The sequence below is a fragment of the Vanessa tameamea genome, chromosome 3, assembly GCF_037043105.1.
Source record: "Vanessa tameamea isolate UH-Manoa-2023 chromosome 3, ilVanTame1 primary haplotype, whole genome shotgun sequence".
NCBI lineage: Eukaryota > Metazoa > Arthropoda > Insecta > Lepidoptera > Nymphalidae > Vanessa > Vanessa tameamea.
In genome coordinates this window covers 2320941-2345000 of record NC_087311.1, presented here as the reverse complement: position 1 = coordinate 2345000, position 24060 = coordinate 2320941, and the positions used below count along the sequence as shown (strand labels likewise).

The following is a 24060-nucleotide window of genomic DNA, read 5'->3' as shown; positions in this document are numbered from 1 at the left end:
TTTAATAAAATCATCACCTTTTATATCTGATAGGAATTTTGTCTAAAACAAATTGATGGTTGACTATACGTGCCATGGCAATTTTTTTTTTTCTTTTCTCAATGTTAGTACTTTAGAAGATATTGTAAGCAAAGCGTTTAACCTATGGTATCCGGCCAGGTACAGAGATCAGTTTTAAATTCGTTAACAACCTTAATAGCTTGTGAGCAAATTATATCGCGCTAGTGGCAGCGCAACCACGGGCAAATTGTATTGGCGCGGCCAGACGTCTCGAGTGACTTAGGCGTCTACCTCCTTGAATATACATAATTAAAGTTTCATGTATCCTTAAGCACCCGAATATGGAGCCCGCATCGTTACGACCAGTCTAATTACAGGACTAAATTTTCAGGTAGACTATAGATATTATTAATCTACATTTATTATTTGTTGGTAGTAGGAGTTTGTTATTTTGTATCTTAAGGTTATAACTTCAGAGTTGAGGTTTATCAATCAGAGACTCGCGAGGGTGTTGCGGATACAGTTACAATGAAGAAAATTTGACTTTTTAAATGCTTCTTTCGCATTTTTAATTAAATATTAACTTCCTTTTCTTCAAAAAAATAATAGTGACAAAATTGTTTATATTTTAAAAATGATATTTTTGATATTGAGCGATTTTAGGTTTAAGGTACTAAGGTATTCGGTAACTTTTACTGAAACTTTTATAAATACAGTAAATAAAAATGTCGATAAAAATAAATAAAGCATTTGACAGTGTACCTCGTGACATTATAGTGTTCAAATTAAAGGCATCGCGATTTATTGGGCCGCTTTTGAACTGGCTGAGCTCTTATCTAAATAAGCGTTCCTTTTTCGTAGATGTAAATCGGTTGTAAATTTTTTTCTGGCGATATCATCGTTCACACTTTGGTCCTATATTATTTAATATATTTATAAATGAAAACTCCTATTGTTTTAAGTGTCCATACGTTTTAAGGTACTCCTGATTTAATGCTTTCTAGGACGACTGTGCACATTCAGAGAAACATCTAGAAATCTAGTTGTTTGGGGAGAAAAAAACAATCCAAAGATTTTTATGTTAAGTTAAATTACATTATAATTTATATAATAATAAATAAACATTTTTTTGAACTGGAGGTAATTTTTAATACAAAATTGACATTTATTCCTCGCATTGAAAATGTGACTAGCGTAAAAAGATGTAAAAAGCGTCTAGGATGTTTTTGTATTAAGATATGCAAGATTCTCAAATAAAAACCAAAAACCTTCTTTATAGCAGTTTAGTGAGAAGTATCATTGAATATAGCTCTGTTGCCTCATTATGCAACGCACATACTGAGATAAGAACGCATTCAAAAAAGGTTCTATATTGGGAAGGCTAGCAGAAATTAAGAATGTTGTTGTAAAAGATTATCATACTTTCAAATGCTACAATTAGAGAAACGCAGGGAACTTTTTGAATGCAATTTTTATACAAAATACTCAATAGTAAAATTGACGACAAAAACATTCTTCTCCAAAAATTAAGGTGGTACATTTTATGTTATCAATGTAACTTGATTCAGTTTTAATAATCATTTTCTTTTATTTTTTTAATATTTCATTTTGTTATATTATTTAAGTATATGTTTTAGTACCTATGTGTTTACTTATAATTAAAGACTAAATTCAGCTTTTTTAATTTACTAATATTTCCTTTTCTTTATGTTTTAGTGTGAACGATTGTTAATAAACCAAATAAATAAATAAAATATAAACTTCTAATTTATTAATAAAGTTCAGAGTACCAGAACTCAGAACTATTCGATATCATAACTTGATTTACGATACACATCTTACAGATACGTGCCTCGCTTCTTGATCGATAATATGATATCCAGTAATTGGAATTACAATTGCAACCTTAATTAATAATATAAAAGAAATTTTCTTCGTAAATTTACACAAATAAAAATAAAACGACTGCTTAGTTGTGTACCTCATTTGTATTGGTGTATTATTTAATATATGAGCTATCTATTTATATATGTGACATTGATGAGGCGTTATATATAATAGTCTGTCTAGTAAATCATCGATATAATAAACGAGTGATGTATGACGCAAGCAAGGCAGCGCCTGAACATAAATGCGCGAAGGCCATGGCCATTGACAGGAGCCGAAAATTACATAAGTAGTTCGATTGCGAGGTCAATGTCGCGGACGTCGGAACAAAGATCGCGAAAGTGGTTTAACGTTACGTAGGCAGCTTCGCTCGCTCGGATAATTGCGGTGTAATCGTCGTAATCCATCCGCGAGTGGGTCTTGTTTCCTTTTACGGAGCGCAGCTTGCCGCTCCGGCTCGCGGCCGCATAGAACAACAGCTGACCGCCGGCACGCGCCTCGAATGCATATTAATGTCGCACCCGCAGCAAAAACACGAATAAATCGAAATGATGCTATGAAATGTGCAATCGTACACACGTTGCCTTTTTAATTTTATATTTAATGTTTTGTACTTGTGTTTAACGAGAAAGTAACTTTATTATGTATTTAAAGGCTAAATCACTTTGTTTGATTTATTCATTTGAAAGCGTAAAGAGCCTTTGATGATGTTGTATTTGTAATCAAAATCAAAAACATCCGTTACGGCTGTCGTGGCCGTCATCAGCTCCGTTCCGATCGATCATATTTGTATATATGAAATCCCGTTGCTAACAATTAACTAACGAACTCTGCATTTCTGATGCTTCGCGCCGTCTGGATCGATACACATTAATGTTGTCAGGCGAACCCTCATTGTGGACCGAAGCGAGCACAATGAGTTCATCGAGGGACGCTTTGCCCGAACATATAATAAGTGGAGTCGTGACATTTCTCCCCCGTGGCGCCACATCTGCCCCGATGATTACACAAGACGACCAATAAAAACAACACTAATTAAGCGATACGTCAATTATACTCAACTTTATAATCCCACTGACCAAATTTAGTCATATTAATAATTATTCTTTCTTTATTATTATTTTAATATCATAAATAACATGTTTATTATATTTAAATTCATTCCTTTATTATATATTAATAAGTAACAAAAAAGATAATTGTAGATGAGGGAGATAAGTTGAAATATATATATATATATATATATATAACAATTATATTTTGATATTAGCTAGGTACTTACACGAGCATATGATTTGTCTCATTAGGACAAATAAATTCAACATAATGGAACCTTTCCTGTGCGCTACTGTTAATATAAATACGATGCACATTTTTTTTTTCAAAGAACTAATAATCATTTATCATTGAATATCGATAATTTTATCAGCAACAATGTTTCACTGTCGATAAAGCAGCTGTTCTCAACACCTACAGGGATATTATGTTCAACGTTAACTTGATAACCCAAAGGTGAAAGGGTTGTGTGGGCGCAAATTCAACTATATTTTTTTACGTGCCCTTTTATTAGGACATTAATAAATTGACAGCCTTTTAATGTAATAACATAATGTAAGTGATAAACTAGTAACAATTCGAGCAATATTTTTTTCTATACTGGGTGATTTTTTATTCAGGCGAATATAAATATACCCACGCACATGGACATAATGGCAAATAACTAAACTTGGCACATCTTTTCTATCTTTCTTCACTATTAATATATACCTAATAGTTAAAATCATATATTCAGAGACATCGTAGTAAATTCTATTGACACATTGATATAAAAACCTTATATACCAAGGGCTGCGATTTAAAATATAAAATCGATTGTTTAAAATATATTAAAACTGACGTTTATTTACATGAAGGTTGGTTTACATAATGGTTATAAAAACCTAGAAAATAAACGTTCGTGGTTTAAGTTTACACGTTCAAAAGCATATTATTCAATTTTAATAGCACGATTAAAGATTTTTTTTAAAGTAGAACTTATAATGTCGATCGTGCGAGTAATTTTTAATTTTATAAAACAGCTAAGAAATATTTTAAAAACACCAGTTAAATTATACGTTTCAAGAAAAACGACGTGAATTGCAATAAATAGCTTAAAGACAAGTTATTGCTTTATAAAATAGCTATGCAATGTTGGTTATTTAATCGCAACTGACATTAGCCTTAGGTACTCATATAAAAAATTAAAAAGAAGAAATGACAGGTGCAATCGGTCGTCGACGTTAGACCTTTCTTGGGCTTTGACGTGTCCAGCTTGTTTTGTATAAGAGGTGCTTTATCCGAGAATTATTTTATGTTAGTGTTATATATTAATCTTTTTGTTTTAGTTAAGGGTGGGAAAGATTATTCTACGTTCAGCCAGGACTGAAAGCACCTTCGTGCTGACTGTGAGTAAAATGCATTGTATAAACGCAGTAAAACATTAAAAGAAAAAACAGGCCCTAATTTGGACATTATTTTCATAAATTTAAAGATTGTCAACAACTGAGTAGCAATTCAATAACGAAACTTCAATTGGCTTGTTACTCTGTTGGGAATGCTTTTATTATGACACCGTCTTGTTTGATAATATTGAGAAGATAGAGATGGCGTTCTATTAAATCGACTGCTCCAATTCTACTGGACTTAATGATTCCCATGAATAAGATACGTGTACAAGCATTAGCTGTCAGCAGTCGCATTTAACGAGCAACATGAAACTGACACATTGTTTAAAACCATTTTACGAACGATTGCAGCTTGCGTTCGCGAACGTCTATCGTTCTGTAATAACTTATTGTTATGTTTTTATCATAAGTTTTAGAAATATCATTTTATGCGTATTTCTATTCGTATTTGATTTTAAAATGATAGATATATAATAAATTTAAGATTACTTTTTATTTTAATTTTTCCATTAAACATTAATGGAAAAATTAAAATAAAAAGAAGACTTATAATTTGTCGCAAAGTGTTGATTTTCAAAAATCTAATCCCGGTTCGGAAGAACTCACTTCAGATCTTAGAAGAACCAGCGAAAGAAACTAAGCGAGAAAATAAATAATAACAATACTCGTATGTTAAGTTAACGTATATAATGCTTTATCCCTGAAATTATCTGATATAGACAACACACTACTAATATTTTACTAGCTGCTCCGCACGGTTTCACTCGCGTAAAACGGCATAAGTCTATATAGCCTTTCTCAATGGGCTATGTCACGCAAGGATTTTTTTTCATTAGAGACAACCTTTAAGCAGATTTAAAAAAAAAACTTTTCTGTTGTATCGTAGTAATATAGATGAGTAAAAGATTAGTTTAATTTTATAGCAATACATTTTCAGTGTAGGCTTAAATGAAACTCAACTAGCTTGTGTGGCCTTAATAACTTGGCTAGGTTGCTAGCTTAGTTAACGAAGTGAACTTAGCTATAGACAGGTCAATTGGAAATTTAGATTAACGTTAAGATAATATTTTCGTTAACTGAATTTAATTAGAATTTATTATATACCTGAATAGGAAACTATTATTTATTGGCAGCGAAGGCAAGTAATTTGAATATGTCAAAACTTATACTAGTTGATTTTTTAAGTTAATTATGTAATTAAAATTAATTCGAGCCGAGGTGACAAGGTACTAAAAACACATAATTATTGATGAAACATGTACGTCCACGTGTTCTCAGTTCTAGTAATTTGGTTAATAAATAGGCAGAACAAATCAAGTAGGTATCTATTAGTTTTACAACCACTTTATTATTATAAAAATATATGCTAATAATCAGTGAAACTACTTAAGTTACAGTTTAACCTTCTTTTGTGTAATTGTGCAATTGGGTTTTACTTTTTAAATAATGGGAAAACGCTATGCAAAACTAACATTCTTATTAAAATAATTTAAGTCATCTTATCATTTTAAATTCAATTTAGCATGTAAGTTTACTTAATCGTATGTTAGTAACAGGGGTAATATTTTTGGCTTTATTGTGTCGTATTGGATAAAAACGGTCATGGTTTAAAAGCAACAAAAACACGTAAAGGAAGAGGGGAAGTTGTACGGTGAACTCGTAATTATAAACTGGGTGAGAGGTGCGCCGAGGTGTCGAGATATCGCGATAATATCGAAACATTTCGTTACCCGCGGCTATTTAATCGTGGAATTTAATAAAATCACGGAACGGCCGCAGATGTTACTTACTGCTGATTTATTTGAGGGTTTTGCATATCGATGGTACGAAACGATAGGGTCTTTGAAACAGTACATTTTATAGATGCCGACCGAGTAATATATCAACGATTTGATAGCAATTAATAAAATCGATTAACAATTCGATAAATACGTATTCGAAATTGAAATACTTACAGGTTAATCGTTTCATTTCTTTTTATTCACGTTCTATATTACGTCTATTGTTTATAACCAATAAGAACATCGATCACTCGGGAAATCGATTAAAAAAGCCTACCGCATTTTGCTTCACATACAACAAAAATGAAGCTTCGTTCTGTTTTTGCGTGTGCGAGGCAAAGCTTAGTTATCACTATTTGAAAAAAATAAATAACGAACGTCATTTAATCTGTTAATTAAAATTTCCGCAATTAATTATTCGTCACATACAATTATTAATCAGAACACAACATATGACACGTGCCACTCCATACAAAGGAGGACACCAATTAATATTTCACGAGGACAACAAAACAAAAACGTCCGGTAAAGCGACGTGAAGTCGAAGCGGGTAATTTACACGAGACGGACATATTACCATTCCATTTAGGTAGCTCCGTGCCTCCCGAATCGGGTTTCAGGGGCCCATGAAATATTGATGTGGACTTATGCCCTCTCGGTCTTAACTCGTGTGCTTCGCACAAGTAAGTCATTGAATTGTCGCAATGATATTCCGCAAATACGTTTGTTTTTGAAATTATTTACTCGTTTCAAATATACCTACATAGGTTTTGTAACGGCATATTTTTTCATCGGTCGACAAAGATGGTCTCGTTTCGGCTTCATCGTACTAATAAATTCAACTCAAATTCAATTAAAAAAGTATTGCAACAATCTGAATTAATCATTAAATGAATAAATTATTTATTAATTTTGCGTTAGCGGATTTAGTGAAGACAAAAGTGCGAACATTTCATTAATTAATATATAACGCTATTTAAGATAACTATAAAAACTTCGATGACCTTTGAGTCTTTATATGGGCACTTTTTATCAATAACTTTAGCTTTTTATAAATATACTTTTAAAATACAATGAGATCGATACATATTTATTTTATTTACCTATTTCAACATCTCAAGATTTTAATTTTGGCATACTAGAAGTATGCATGTTCGGTGATCTTTGATTTTTGATACATAGGTACACAAGTGATTATTAGACTTGATTTCATTAATCTAACTGATAGAGCTAATGCATACATACAAATATATGTTATTTCTTGTAGTTTCTATGTCGACCGTTAACATAAATATTGTATTAGGCCACAATAGCTCAATGGTATACGGTTTGCCTAAATGTGAAAGGCAGAGGTTCGATCCCTTGTAATACTCAAAACAAGCTTTACACTTAACTGGGAGACAAAAGTAATTGAATGTAATAATATAGGTAATTGTCCAAAAAATAGTATATTGTAATTATATATAACCTATTTTAGATGTAAGCATATATATCAATGAATAAGCGACCATTCACTAAAATCCAATAATCAAATGTCGCCCAGAGAGAAGACAAAGCAATGGAAAAATCAAACGACGCAGGTTTAAATCCGTACAAGTTCTATTGAGTTTTTGAAGTAGGTACTAATTTGTGTTGCGCTGAACAGAAAAAAATATCAGGAAGCTTTTAATGTGACAAATAAATCTGGCAACGCCCAATAAAGCAGAATAATGAAATAAACTTTGAATTATTTTCTTTGACATGCATGCATACTTCTCTATCATAGTTTATCTTCGCATAACAGTCTCATTGCACCTTATAAGTGAAGGTCTGGCGGAGTCTTGACATATTGAACAATTTGGGCTATGAATTGTAGAATATGCCCTGGAATATAAGACGTAAATACATACATCGTAACATTGTATATTACCGTATTATTATCCTATTTTCGAACGTTAATATTGACAGTAATGTTGGTGAGAAGTAAGTATAAAGACTGGTCTGTTGCAACACGTACATATATGATTTAAGAAATTACATACGATTACGTTTCTTATAACAATCTAAATAGTTCTTCAAATGAGCCTTGCGTGTTACGCAAAAAAACATAGTAACAAGAACTAAAAATATCTAATATTTATTCAGCTATTAGGAAAGGCATGCGAATTCCGTAACCACAGAGCGAAAACCGCGTGCCTGGATTTTGTGGCCAGCTTTGAAAATTAACATTTACGACGTAATTGGAATTGTAATCTAGTTCAGCGTTAACTTTCCTTTTTAACTACGAAATTGTAATGGCTGTAGCTAGGTATCGTACTATACCTATATTAAAGTTTTGGTAGGTTACACGGATCTAAAGAACGTTCGAGAACATTTGTATTTATTCAACATGCAAACATTTATAAAATCATTTTTATGGTCGAAACAAAAAACTCAATTATATAAAACTATACAAAATAAAATTTAGTTAAAATTACATAATACGCGTTTAAATTCGTTCTCTCGAATAGTTCGCAACGGACCATGAGATCAGACAGCGTCTTCCGAATTCCATTCGAACATCCCGCCGGGAAATTGCTATTGGACGCGGGACTAGCTGAGACAGAACATTTAGAGAATCCGTCTATAGGATCCTCTATTCACGTGTAGTAATGATCCCGGTAGCAGATTATAACATTCTTAATTAAAAAAATTATAATTAGTAACTATTGTTAAAAATAAAATATCGATGTGTGTATATTTATCATATAAGATTTTATGATAAACCAAATGAAACAAGATCATACAAAAATAAAATAAACATAAGTCATATAAAGTAATGAGAATAGACGAATTTAGCTTAAAAAAATATTAATGTTGTTTCGCGAGACGTTTGATCTTGAAAAATTATCGGAATTAATTACCAAAACGTGAATTTGTAAAAAAAAATAAACTTTATTTTAGGTCAGAATATCGTTCATATTTCAATAGTAAAGTAATATTAATAATCATTTAAGCGTCAGGGCTCACAAGTCACAAGGGCTCACGTTCGTAGGTAGGTAAGCAAGTCAACAATTTATTGGACCCCATCTATCAAGATGAACGTCGTCGTACTGTCCAATAGCATTCCTCTACCGGCTTCTCGTCTAGTATGCAACCAGCCATTCCCAATGTCTACATTATTGATTTGTTTTTAATTCTTCCGTGACGAGTTTCGACTTACAAATACATTACTGGCAACTACAGCTATTTCATTTGTTTATTTTAACTAGCGTTTAAAAGCAGTTTTAACAATAGTTTACTATTCACAAAACTTATTTTCACTTCCTGTGAAACAAAAGCAATCAATTAATTATGTTTTAAAATTAAAAGTATAATAATCTATGAAATTATATTGCTCATTTTACCCAATTTTTTTTTGAAAATTGTCTTATTAGATCATATGTTACTGTAACAAAAGGACCCATTTTTTACATTGTAAGTTTCTATCTGAAGAAATTTAGAAAAAAAGCAACTATTTCAAAGTATATTTTATTAATGAATTTTACTTCGTTGAATATTTTGTGTTTATTTTGTACTTACCAACCAACCTTACCATTATTTATATTTGTAATTTACATACTTATGTAACTTTTTTAGCTAGTAGCTATATCTTGAGAGTAATAAAAATTAATGTATAAATGGTAACTAAATATTTTGGACGAAAATCGATAAATAGGCAAAGTAAGCCTAAGTTCGAATGTAAAGCTGATTTATTGGCTGTTTCTTATTACCGCCGAGAGCCCTTATCAGGAGAGTCCTCGATCCGACCACAAATCGCGCCTCCGTATGATGTTCACTTTAATTATTAATTTTGCATTACAACCGTTACTAATTTCGCGTGATATGATTCGAGGATATTCATCCCGAGGTCCGGGGTAAACACCAATTAATCCTGGCAACACGATACGTTGCTTTGGGGTTGGCAGCCCCTCGGCAGATTGCTGCATAATCCCGCTGCATTTCTACTGCTTCCGACGCAATCGCCGAAGAGGGCGTGTTCGAAGGGACCCTTCGAATGTTTTAGACAAGGGCTAATACATTTTTCTTTCAACACATTGTTTGTCAGAGGATCGATCACATTCATTGTGTAACAAGGCTTCTATCAATTAGTATATTGTATTTGAAGTGAACAGTTTTATGAAATCATTATTAATAAATAATTTTTAAAACGAAGTTATAAGCTTTTTAAGTTTAATTCAAAAATGTCTTGGTAATATGTTCTCATATTTTCTACATATATAATATATCATTTTGATAATTAATTAATAACATACCAAATGCTTCTAAGTTTAGATTTATTTTAACTGCATATGTATAATATTGTTGTTTAAGTTTTAACTTTATGTACATTACGATTTTCTTAATAGCTACCTCAAGCTGCGTGCAGTTATGACTTCAATGTTTGAAGTATCATGCGTGGGTTATTTAAACATTACTAATAGAGATGTTTTATTAATTAACAATTCTACATGAAAAAAACCTTGATTGTATAGAATTAAAATGAGTTTATTATTATAAAATATTACCCATTAACCCGCAGAAGTCTAGTCCGGTATTTGAATATAAGACCATTACATATTTGTATATTATCGTTAATTCCATATTGTTATGTAAATGAAAATAAAATTATTTTATAAACTTTCGAACATAACAGCGATTTCAAAGATATCAATAATTTTTCTTATCCTTGCATCGACACACGATCATAAAAAATAATTGTTATTAATGCATATAAAATTATATTCCCTTACAAGTTGACGTTCACGATTAAATAGTGTAATTTCAAGGAATTCTGTAATCTTTTTTTCTTATAAAAAAACAATAAAAAAGTATTATAATATCTAATTTGTATTTAAACAAATTTCCCGAAAGATTTAGCGCTATCTATAATTAATTTATAGTTATCGCAAGCAATTATCTTAAAGATAATTCTGATGAAATACACTGAATATGAATTTATCTTATCAATTTTTTAAGTTAATATATATATATTTCAAATACCAATTCCAATCGAGTGAGATTCGAGCTAATCTCGAGATCTATTCCTGTCGTTTTAAAGAATAATTCATTTATAGAAATGATAAATACATATAACTGAGAAATACATAAATGAAAGTAAACAATCAAAATGTCAACAGAGTGCATTGAACGGAGATAAAGTATGTCTTTAAACATACCAACGTCCTGAAAGTAATATGGATAATAATTGGAATTAATGCGCAGTCAATAGAAGTATGCCGTAAAATATACACTGGATGTATCAGAGTCAAATGTCTTTTGTGCCGTTTTTTACGCTAAAATGTGCCGTATTATTGTGCGGTAGGTACCAAGGTCGGGTGCTTTGTTATGAACGTTGTGTGGTCATACACTTCGCTACGAATGTCAAAGGTGACATGATACCGAGTAAGGCAGGTGTAGGCCAGGGGCAGCTGCGCATAAGTTTCGTTTTTCTTGATCAATTTAGTTGCGATATTTTGAATTGCAATAGTTTATTTGTGACGACATTAAATGTTTCAACGATGTTTCAAATATTTTCATCTTTATTTATATAAATACGACATTATAAGTGGCGACGACAGCAATAGCCTTTTAATTGAATTCAAATAAATTGTATTTGTCAATTAGTACAATATTTATTACAGTAATTATCTAATGCAAGGAATACGCGATTACGATATATTTCTTTTGAACTAAATTAGTACCATTTTAAATATTCTACATCTATATTATAAATGCGAAAGTAACTTTGTCTGTCTGTCTGTTGGACTTTCATGACCAAACATTGAGTCGAATTTCATGAAATTTGGTAGGACGCTAGCTTGAACTCCAAGGATGCACAGGCTACTTATTTATGCCTTGCACCTGACGACCAACCCCTAAATCAAGTAACAATTAGTCATATTAAACTTCAAACACACATTTGCTATAAATAGTCGAGATGGCCCAGTGGTTAGAACGCGTGCATCTTAACAGATGATTGCGGGTTCTAACCCAGGCAAGCACCACTGAATTGCATGAATGTGCTTAATTTGTGTCTATAATTCAGCTCGTGCTCAGCGATGAAGGAAAACATCGTGAGGAAACCTGCATGTGTCTTATTTCAACGAAATTCTGCCACATGTGTATCCACCAACCCGCATTGGAGCAGCGTTGTGAAATATGCTCCAAACCTTCTTCTCAAAAGGAAAGGAGGCCTTAACCCAGCAGTGGGAAATTTACAGATTGTTAATGTCAATGTGACGTATTTGCAAGACACACAATCGTTATAATTCTAGTATTTAAGCATTAATTCGCTCCCAATCAGTTGTCTAGAATTCAAACAGTACAGTTCAGCAGCATACAAAAGCTAACAGACACACTTTCCAAGTTATAATATTAATGAGGAACTTAATTCAGAAACATGACATGTGTTTATTGTTTCACCACATATATTTCCTGAGCAAGTGTTAAAGAAAGTTTTGTTTAACAGGCTATTAAATACAAATAAAACATTCGTAGCTTGTATATTAACTCAATTATATTTTGAACTTTTAACCCCAGGCCATGAATATTTGTAAATACCTTCCAGGTATTGACACTTTGACCTTTATTTTTATTTTATGTATTCAAAACACGCATTTCGTGTGTAACGATAAAGACGCACACTCGCACAGTACAAACACTTCTGTGTTAATTTAATAGACAGTGGGGCCGACGAAGCGTTGGCGAAACAAAAAAGGCTTCACGACACATCTCGGTACGTCTCGCGCTTAAGGGTTTTAAGTTTCATTGAGACAAAATCAAGCTACATAGTAATGAATTTTAATATTAAATGTAAGGTAAATGTCACATCGTATCAAGGTTTTTTTGCGCTAAATACAAAAACCAAGAAGTTAATATGTACTTAGTGACATCGCGAGAGCGCAAATTTTCTGCCATTAATTAAAACTTTATACACGATCGTACTGATTAAGTTGCACATGCAAAAAAACCAAATTAGTATATACTACTCATAAGTTTTCAAGCACTAGATATAAACAACGATTATTGGTATACAATTAGTTACGTGCTTATTCTTAAACGATTTCTCAAAACCAAATTAATCAAAAAAGGAGGGTACATGCGTGCCGCGTGTTTTTTATGTCCATTGCTCAATAAACGTCTGGACCAATTTGGATGTTAAAAATAAACTTTATTCCATTAATTTAGGTGATCCTATTTTAATATTTCCTGGAACAATTTTTCAGCAAATTTGAAAGATACGTGTTTATTATACTACTATCGATCTTTTATTTTCACAATTTTTTTTTCACTTCGTAATTTCGGTGGTTTATTGCTGCGTTCTATGTATAGGGATTCGGACAATTCGGCGCATATTCTGGCGCAATGGTTAAGATATTTACTTCAGCTTAAACTAACGCTAACCTACTTGACTTTCACCCACTTGCTGATAAGTTTAGGTCAAAATATTTGATCCACAATATGAATCCTTATCAAAACTAATCACATGTTTATTGTAAACGTTTACTGAAAATAAAAATTACCATTTTCTCTTTATAATTTGCACTAGTACTTTCGAATATTTCACACGAGTTTTATATTCATATTAATCGTTTTCATATAATAGTCTGCAATTTAACGCTTAAGTTTAACATTAAAGAAATGGAAATGAATAGCGGAGTCGAAGAGTAACAATAATATGTTTTTATCGATTGATAGTTTTTGTAAAGAGTATATGCAATAAAAAAAATCTGGTATTTATTGATTACGAGCAACGATACGCACGACTTATTTGCTTTACTCTCTTTGTTTGTTATTTATAACTGAAATAATAGTAATTGTTATGTTTGATTGCATCACATTCCGTCATTTATCTGCAGACTTTACAGACGATCGCTTTAACAATCGTGTTTAAATTTAATTATCTTGATTATAATATTAGGTGCTTTGACATTCTAGTTGGTAGGTATACTAATTCACTCATATTCTACCATTGAACGGCAACACTTTCACAATTTCATTTCTCTTTCTATTGCTATATATTTAGATGAAGGGTGAGTGAGACAGATATAGGCACAGAGGACAGTATTTTAAGTTCCAATAGATTTAAATTTGGTTCCATAGTTGGCGATGAAGAAATGTTATCTTTTTGCTAGAAGCGACAAATGGTCAATGTTTCGCCAATATATTCAAGGTTTTCTCTATATAAAACATCTAATGGCGTGCACTGGTGGTGAGTACTTGTATGCTTTTGTTCCTCGTTCCATATTATTATAATAAAAAGAAAAATATAATACCTACTTTATCATCGAAAAAGCATTTTTATTTAGTTTAGGAACTCCATATTCATTTATTGTTTAAATAACCTTTAATATCCAGGTTTCACACCTGCTGCGAGTCCCGTGACAATTGCATATTGAAATCCAAATGTGTACAAAAATATATCCTCGTCACGTCGTAGGACGTAGTCGTAGTTATGGACAGTTTCATTCATATTATATTTTTTATATGTAGTCTATAAAATTTGTACTAAAAATAAAAATGCTCAGAACTCGAATAAAGGCTTTCTTCAAGGCTATTTCTCAGATATCGAATATGGATTTAATAAGAGTCCACACATTAATACGATATTATCATATCCCCGCAAACAAGATGACATCTGCATTAATAAAGTGCTTTTTTTTTCAACTGTGATTCTCTGCAGCGCAAATGTACCGTGGGTGTAAAAGTATATAGGATTTCGTTTAAAAGAATATGTAAACAAAGAAATATCAAAATTCAGATAAATATATTTTAGCTTGTTATTACTATTATTTATGTCATACGAACCAAACGAATCAAGTTGATTGTGATATGGAATCGATAGATTTCAATAAAACATTCGAATTGTTTTTTTTTTCAGTATTTAGTATAATTTGAACAAAGAAATCATCATTACGCTTTCCTATTTCTTTTTTTTATTATCATATTAGGACTATTTTAAAATAAACAACCAAAGTGAAGTATTTGAAATGTGGTAATACGGTACTATAATAGTACCGAGTTTTTATAGTTTTGTTTTATATATAACAATGACACTCACGCTAATAAAAATCGTACCACACATTAACACTAAGATAATGCTGCTTTGAATAAAAGATGTGTCCGTATTATTAATACCAGTTAAATTTTTATTACATAACGGATTCTTTCACGGTCAACTATCATTATTTCATAAGAAATAGTCCATCGTAAAACAGATCTTTTATTTAATAATATTAAACCTTTGTATGTGAAAAAGTTCACAGTTCTATTTGATAGTATGCAGACTGGCGTTCTCTATACACTGTTGGTTAAACGCTTATTAATACGGAATTGTACAAGTAAAACTTTTTATACTTTGATGAATGAACGTTCGAAGCATTCAGGTTTCTTATAAACTTGTATAAACAAACGGTACACAATAAAAGCAATTCTGTTCAATAACTTTTCTGAATTATTCGCAATTCGTTTTGAATAAGATATTATTTAAATCATATGATTACACCGATACTATAAAAGGTAAGAGTTTTTTATGTTTGTTTGTAATCAAAACAACATTTAAGATATTTCCCATCAAGGAAAGCATTTAGTTTTAAGAATGACACAGACTCTATTGTCGTAGCTAATCTCTAGTAGTACCTAAAGTATATTATTTTACAAGATGTGGAATCTCTATATTTTTTTCGTTATTCAATTCTGTTTTATTCATTCCGTAACTGTAGCTATAAATTGAATATTACCATATATTGTCCATTAGCGGTTTCCGCGACTTCCTTTGAATCGCTCCTGGGTGTGGAGATTATTTTTTAAATATTAAGTGCGACTTTTTATTTGTCTCGGAATATAAAGTACTCTAAATAACCAGAATAGCTATGAGCTAATTTCTTGGCTATGCGTTATTCAAAATACATATTTATATGAATTTACATACTCATACTGATCTAAGATACGTAAATACCGAAACAAACATTTAAGCTTTATGAAACCACTGCCAAAATTTGCCAGCGAATTTCGATCAATTTAATCACAAACTTCAGAATTTCGCATCCTTCAACGAACCAATCATCGATCTTGTATAAATTAGAGTTAAATGGGATACCTTATAGCAGTCGCATCTAGACCTTATAAATCCAGCCGCGGCACGCAGAATCTAGAACTTATATTCCAAGGCTATTCACATTCCACATACAGCGGTCTCGCGTGACTCCTGCCTCGTAACTTGACTTTGTATACTAACATATTAGATACCGTTAGCTAGAATGATTAGGACGAAGATCGTTCAATTTCGTCCAGCATGCGACCGGTTGTTCTCGATTCGATTCGAATGTTTTGTTTACAAAATATAACCCGCTGTTTGTACTGCCATTTTAAAAGGACGAGATTTTGTTTTGTTTGTCTTTTTTAGGTACCTTAAACAAATTACGTATAACATGAAACTGAAATCGACCAAAATCCATCGGTTAGATGGACATCTTTATAATATGTTTATTTATTAAAACTAAATGATGACTTAAGTAGTGGCTGAACCAATTTGAACGATGAAATATTGATATTTTTTGTTGAATACTTGAAATATTTATGGTGAAGTTCGCGAAATTGTATATTTTTATAAACGGGGTAAAAAAAATTGCAGGTGTTATTAAAAAAAAGGCTCAAAATAAACACAAGTGCAATGAAAATTGTAATTCGAACCAGTAGTTTCAGAAAGGGAAAATATTTTAAAATAATGAACAAGGTTACGGCTTCAGTACTATTTATTTAGCTCAGCGATAGCAGTTGAGTTAAAATATCTCCTAGGTGATCGTTTATTGAAAAATGATTGCTACATACATTTTAACATTTGTCTATCAATAATGTTATTTTGTAATTAAATACCATAAATAGGAAAACAACGGACAAGCCAAATTGATATTTGGGAATACAAAAATAAAGACGAATTGTTTAATAACGAAAATTGAACACGACACTTTTATAAAAACCTGTTCTGAGATGACACCGAAACTTGGATGATTTTTTTTTATCCTTAAGTCTTACTTTATGCCCGATCAAATAATGGTTTATGACAGCGCACGCGTCAAATACCCACAATAAAAATATAAATAAACAACACAGCCGGTTGAACGACCATCTCGGACTGAGTGAGTCAGTTCCTACCTGTCCGGAGCTTCATCCAATGTTACATTACATTTTATAATCATCAGTATGAGAATAGCTTTAACATAGACTATATAACATTATCTATTAAATTACTATTTAACCTATATCTCGTATAGATGATCTTGTTGAATATTGTTATTTATAGATGAGTTATTTTAAAGTAATGATTAATGCCGTTTTCAATTCCATTTACATTGAGCTACGATAAATGCACTATGATCGAATTAGCGGTGCAATTTTAGTTCTTAAAAATATAACAATATAATTTTTTTTAATTTAACAGTCTATGCGTATATAAAATATTTGTAAAGAAATAGCGATGTAATGAGAAATTTAGACTGATTAATATAACAAACCATGTATAATGTATTAAGCTTTATAATATTACAACGAATTAGAATTTAGGACAAACAAGTTCGATGCAAACTCATCAAAACGAATTGTTTTTACAGCAATTACAACGTTCAACAATAAAAATACACAAACAAATTTATAATAAATGTACCGTTTGCAAAATGATGAAATAAAAATATCTTAGCAAAAATTAATTTATAATTTATTTTTAAAGCTTTACCTTTATTAGGTAATAACATTTCAATTAATATGAACTTAATTCAAGTATTTAGAGAAACAAACAATCACCACTAAAATGTATAATTTTTTTAACCAAATATTGTATAAGTTAGTTGTATCAAAAATGTAGCCGCTTGTTCCAAATTGTTTGAAATTCTCGTGCTTGTTTGACTCGACTCTGATACCCTTAATTGTGATGTTATTAGTTTATGTTAAATTTGTTAAGAAACTAATCATTTTCAATATATGGCTAATTAATTATAATATAACACATATTAAATTAATATGCTTTAAACAATGTTAAAAACAAACAAAAATACATACTATTTTATAAAACCTCTTTTGCTCATCATATGGTTCTCAATGGGTTAGCTCCTTGGTGATATTTTACTGTAGTCAAATATGTTTAAATAAATTGAATGTGTGGATAAACCCTACTGTTTTACTTCTATTAAATACTTAAAGTTAAAAATAATAATACTTAATAATAATTATGTATAGTGGTAAACAATGAAGATAACATGTAAATAAGCGTTACAAACTACGACAATTAACTAAATGGTGCAGTCACTTTAACGAGATCAAGTTTATAATTGGAATAATGCCAGATTTTCGAAAGTGGAATCGTATTCAAAACGAGCTGTGACGCCCGTTTGCCGATATTGAGGTAATTTTTTTTGACTATACCTGCGATTATATTCTGCGGTATAGTTCATTTTACATGTAATTCTAATTTAAAAACTGCAAATATGAAACGAATTTAGTGTGTGTATTTATCTATGTTTGTATCGATAAAATATTTAATTTTAACATTTCTACAAATCCTTTTCATTTTCGGACTCAATATTTACCTTCAATGTAAATAAATTATGTACTGAATTGTAACATAAGAAAATGCTATCCGTAACTATATATTTCATAATATCTACATATGGTTGAATCGACTAGTGCGATGACCATATACATACATATAGTCTTAAAGTTGACATAATACATCACAAACATCTACAGTGCAAGTAAAAAAAGATCGTTTCCAAAGCGAATCACGTCCACTACATTTCCCGGGCTCGTCGGGGCATGCACCACAGTCGGGCCAATGCGCCCGCGCACACTTCTAATGACAGCAGGGAGAGGGGGGTGCGACCGGTTCGACCTCACAAAGGTATGTAGCCGTCTTGATACCAAGAGAAAATTGGGTTGCAAAAAGTTGAAATTTAAACTTTAAAAATATTACAAAAATATTTTATTTACGAAACTCAAATTGTTTAAAAATGGAACAAAATAAAAACATCAAGTTTCTAAAATAAAAACATGTATAAATTTTACCACTAATAACTCCAAAAAACTGCATTGTATTGATGAATAATTATTTCACTCCATCGCAGTTAAAACAAATATTGATGTAAAATAAGAAACCTTACTCGATCTAAAGCTCTTTATTCCATTATACGTACACAACAGACTCACAGCATCTGCACGCAATGAAATCTTGCTCACTTTTTCTATAACGACCAGTTAATGACCGTCACAGTTCGTGTAACCGTCTCGGAGTCAACCACACGGTAAGTATTCCACCGCAATGTTTTCATGGCTCACATCCAAGCCCCGCAATGCGTTCTTAAGGAACGTTTATTTTTGTATATCAGCTTTGTTTTACGGATGCATAATAAAATAAAAAACATAAAACCAAAACAAATGTATAACAATTTTTTGTTACGTTTTAATAACAACATTTTTTATTTATTAATTCATGAGTTTTATAATATCACATGTAAGTCGGTTATACTTCCAATTACGTATGTAGAAGAAATTAATGACCCATATTACGGTTTCACCCGATAAAAAAAAACATAGATACAAGTGAATTATTCCAATGTTTTGCTCTATCGTTATTTTATTAAACAAAAAATGCCGGCTACATACGGCCACGCTGCCGGGAACCCGTTCGTCGTCCCCCGCCGTGCCCGGTTAGACCTCCTAACTTTTTATTTTACGGCTCACCCTTCGTGGCTTAGCGCGAACCCACTACTAACAAAACCCATTCTTCGTTTTGTACTCAAAGTCACTTGTTTAACTTTCGCGCCAGTTATGAAAATGTGTTTAGGAAAACGAATGAAGTTAATAATTAAATTCAAGTTGAGTTTTCGAATACTGCTTCACATTTTATACCTACATCAGTGAAAAATTTTATTCCTACTTACGCCTCATTTCATACACAAGTTTTTACTCATGTATTACATTTTAAATAGATAATGCTAACTTTTAGCTAGATATACCTGATATGATCGTGTCCGTGGGTCGTGGGCATAATGTTGACCGATTTTGTTATTAGTTTTCGATACTGTTTGATATGAGTAGTGTTTCGTTGTGATAAGATGTAAACTATCAAGTAGATCAAGTGTATTCTTATCATACACGGGTTGAACTGTAGATAACACATAGTACACATTTTAAATCGACGATGATAGTTTATTATTATCGTTACCTAGTTACTAGATAGGGAATAAAAAACCCAAAAATATTAAACTCATGAACTTGGTTTATTTTTTTAACCAACTACAGGCTATATATTTGATTTCATTTATATGTATCCGTTATGTATAATGATTAGCAATGAACTTGACCAAATTTAATCGTTTAATTATATTTATCGCTTAAAAATATAAGATACTAGATCTTCAAATATTTAATTATAGAACAAACGATACGTATTATACAGGTGTCGACAAAATTATCAATATATATTTCGGTTAAGCAATTTTCAAAGCAATATATCTTTTATTGAAATAAATTTGATTATGATTTACATCATGTCCGAGCCGCCTTAGCAAAGTGGATAGGAGGATGATCTTCACAATAGGTCACATAGATTCTAATCGGACCAGCGAAACTTTGGTTATTTTGATATTATAATATATCTCAGTGGTGTGGTGGTGGTGGGTGATGTAGTCAAACAATTCGATAAACACTGTACTTATGACTTATCTTTTAATTTTAAAACTTTCATATTTTAAATGCACGATAAATAAATATATTGTTTCTTTTGAGTACTTAGCCTATTCGTTGGATATTTCCAGACTAATAATCTTTTATATATAACATGTAGAGTACCAGATATATAGAATTTCAATTTATAGATCTATCTCATTAACGTTTGACACAAGTACATGACATTATGTAAGTAATATTTTTGGTGTTTTGTTTGGATGTTCAGTGCTTAATGACGGTCAGTGGACGGATTTTATGTTATTAAATTTGGCAGAACCTATGTCATAACAGAAACTTAATTGACGTCAGTAAGAGGAAAACAGGTAGTAACCCTTTAATTACAATTTCGTTATGTAAGGATATTGAAAGTACCAAAATATGCAATAATATTTTGTGCTTGTAGTTTTCTAGAAATACATATGAATGTACACGTATACACTTATTATAAAAAACTATGAACCATTAAAGCTACCTGTAGATCAGCAATTCTAATATAATTTGTGTATGTTTGTTTGCGTGTACATATTATATGGAAGAATTAAACAATATATAAAAAAATAAATATATCATGTAATGAGCATAATGAATAAAACATAATTTCAATTGTTTGTTTTAATTTAAATACCCCGATATACTTAAAAATAATTGATTGGATATAAAATGCACGCTACATATTTAATACCTAGGACTATTTACAATTTATAAAAAGTAAAGAGTATTGAGAATTAAAGAAAAAAATTGTCGACGAAATACTCAAAGCAAATCCATCACTAGCACCAATTACGTCGTCCAGACGAATTTATAACTTAAAATCGAAAATGTAATTTCATTAGAAACATAAATGTCCATAACTGAATAATAGTAAAAATTCATTGACCGGCTACAATAAAAATACGTTGTAGTAATAAACAACGTCAGATGAACAAAAACCCACGCCCTAACCGCGCCTAGCACACCGACAATGTTTATCAAGTTATAATGGGTGACCTACATATGCCCACTTCAGAAATTATCTAATGCAGTATCAGTTGAACGCAGAAATGGAACTTCAAATCTATTTAATAACTCGCTGTTTAATGGTGATTTTTTCCGTTTAATATATTAATCATATAATTATACAATCATGATACAAGTTTTTATGTTTCAATATATTTTTTGAGATTGACACTCAAAACGTAGCAGTTAAATTTATAGCATGCTTTGCAAACATATGATTTGAAAAATAATTCTTATTAGACATATTATCATAAATATCTCTTTAATGTACATGTTATTTGAATATGAATATAATACTGAAACAATTAGAACCGAAAAAAGAACAATTGAAACCAAAATAAACAAGATCTCATCATTAAAATTATAGTTATGTTAAACTGAGTATAATAAAATAAATTGTATTTTTATTTTAATGTACCAATTAAATAAATCAATGTTAATAAAAAGAAAATACTAGATACAGAGATAACTTTTTACATTTATGCACAAAGCATTGCATGTTTAATGTGATAGTATTAAAGCGTCAGGGGAATAGATATAAATAATGTTTGTCTATAAAAAAAACATACACTGTTTCTGTATTTACAAAAAGTAAATTTTATGACCTTTTTTTATATATAACTATTTTTATCATTTAATTTACCATTACATAACAATGATAACATATTTGCCTAAAGACAAAGAGATAACTTTTTATCATATCAATGTTTTATGTCATACTTTGATAGTGACTAGACTTAATAAAGTCAAGTTCAAAATGAACACCTTGAAAAGTCAGTTTGTACAGACCTAATAACCTCCACATTAATTTCAGATATTTATTACAAATTTGATTATTAAACATTGTTTGAAGTGTTAGTTGAGTTGTTATTGATTTTGTGTATGGCAAATTGATAAAAATATATGGATATAATAATATTTGTATTAGTTTGTCAAACCTAAGAATGCGACGAAAAAAAATAGTGGCCAACAATTGAACAGTTGTAGTAAAGTGGGATGATGTATGGTGAATGTCAAGCCTAGCTGTCACGCACACCAAGATAATAATGTTGGTTCATACTGCTACACTCTACGTAGATATATCATAAATAATCTAAAATATTTACATATACTAGTGATAAGTCGATTTAGATTAGTAATAAATCGTTTGGTACGCACGCGAAACTGATTAATCGATTTTAATGAGATGACACGAGAAATGTAATAGATACCCCGGATAACTATGAAAATGTTCCGACATGTTGAACGACATTCGATCATAGTCGTGGGCGCAGATCGTAGGATACTGTGATAACAACCAAAATTTCATGAAACAAACTTCAATACATATTCCATTTATAATTGTGATAAAATGTAAATAATTTATTTTATACTCATTACATTAAGAATACGAATTGCCGCAAAAAACCACTTTTGTTATTTAATATATGAATTCAGAATTTATCTTTTATCTAATGGTCTTAACTGATTAAGTTTGGACTGTCGAAAAGCATGAGACGACTTTAGCTTGACTGCTAATTACGTATTATGTTACGGCTGAGGAAGCAAGTAATAATCGTTGAGTAAAGTTCGTATTTTAAACACTGAACTTTTATAAAAAGCAATTCAATTTAATGCTTAGATATTTGAATCGCCGATCAGCATCTACGCAGAGGGCATTCAACCGAATAGGCCTAGCAACATGAGTTACTGGCGATGGCCATGACATCGAAATCGGCAAAACAGTCTGCGGTCACTAGAGCATTGACTCTTGAAATTTTGACACAATCAAAACAAAATTGTAATAAATAAAAACAACGCAGAATTATTTTAACTCACCTGTCTGAAGATTCGGAGCTATCATATCTGTCAAAGCACCGCCTCTTCCTATCGTCGCCATCATCGATGTTCGAACCGGGTGTTTTTCGGGAATCTCTTGTTACGGTCGCCACGGAACGATCCGCGACCACGCCGCGCGTCTCACTATTCTCACACGATTCACTCGTATCCAGTTCAGTGTAGAACGATAACTTTAATCTACCACCTTCTAAAGTTTGCCCACTACACTGTTTTGTGTCACTATGTGACGGGTTGGCCGCGGAAAAAGTTAAATTGTTCATTTGAAACGGGCCGGCGCGGTCTTCGGGCGACCCATCCGCCATCTTTGAGCGCACGAGTGTTTTGTCGCGAGTTTCGATGCGGCGCCACGGGCCGCATGGGCGCTGTGGTCGCTGCAGGCGCGGGGCAAAGACTGT

General features: G+C 31.3%; 1 protein-coding gene across 1 annotated transcript in view; it reads right to left on the bottom strand.

Annotated features, from left to right (window-relative positions):
- Jing (jing) overlaps window positions 1-24060 on the bottom strand; it is a 128347-nt gene extending 104287 nt beyond the window's left edge. The window contains exon 1 of the mRNA XM_064219655.1: window positions 23645-24060. Coding sequence (XP_064075725.1) covers window positions 23645-23967 — 323 coding nt within the window. The 5' untranslated portion in view covers window positions 23968-24060. The remainder of the gene's footprint in view (window positions 1-23644) is intronic.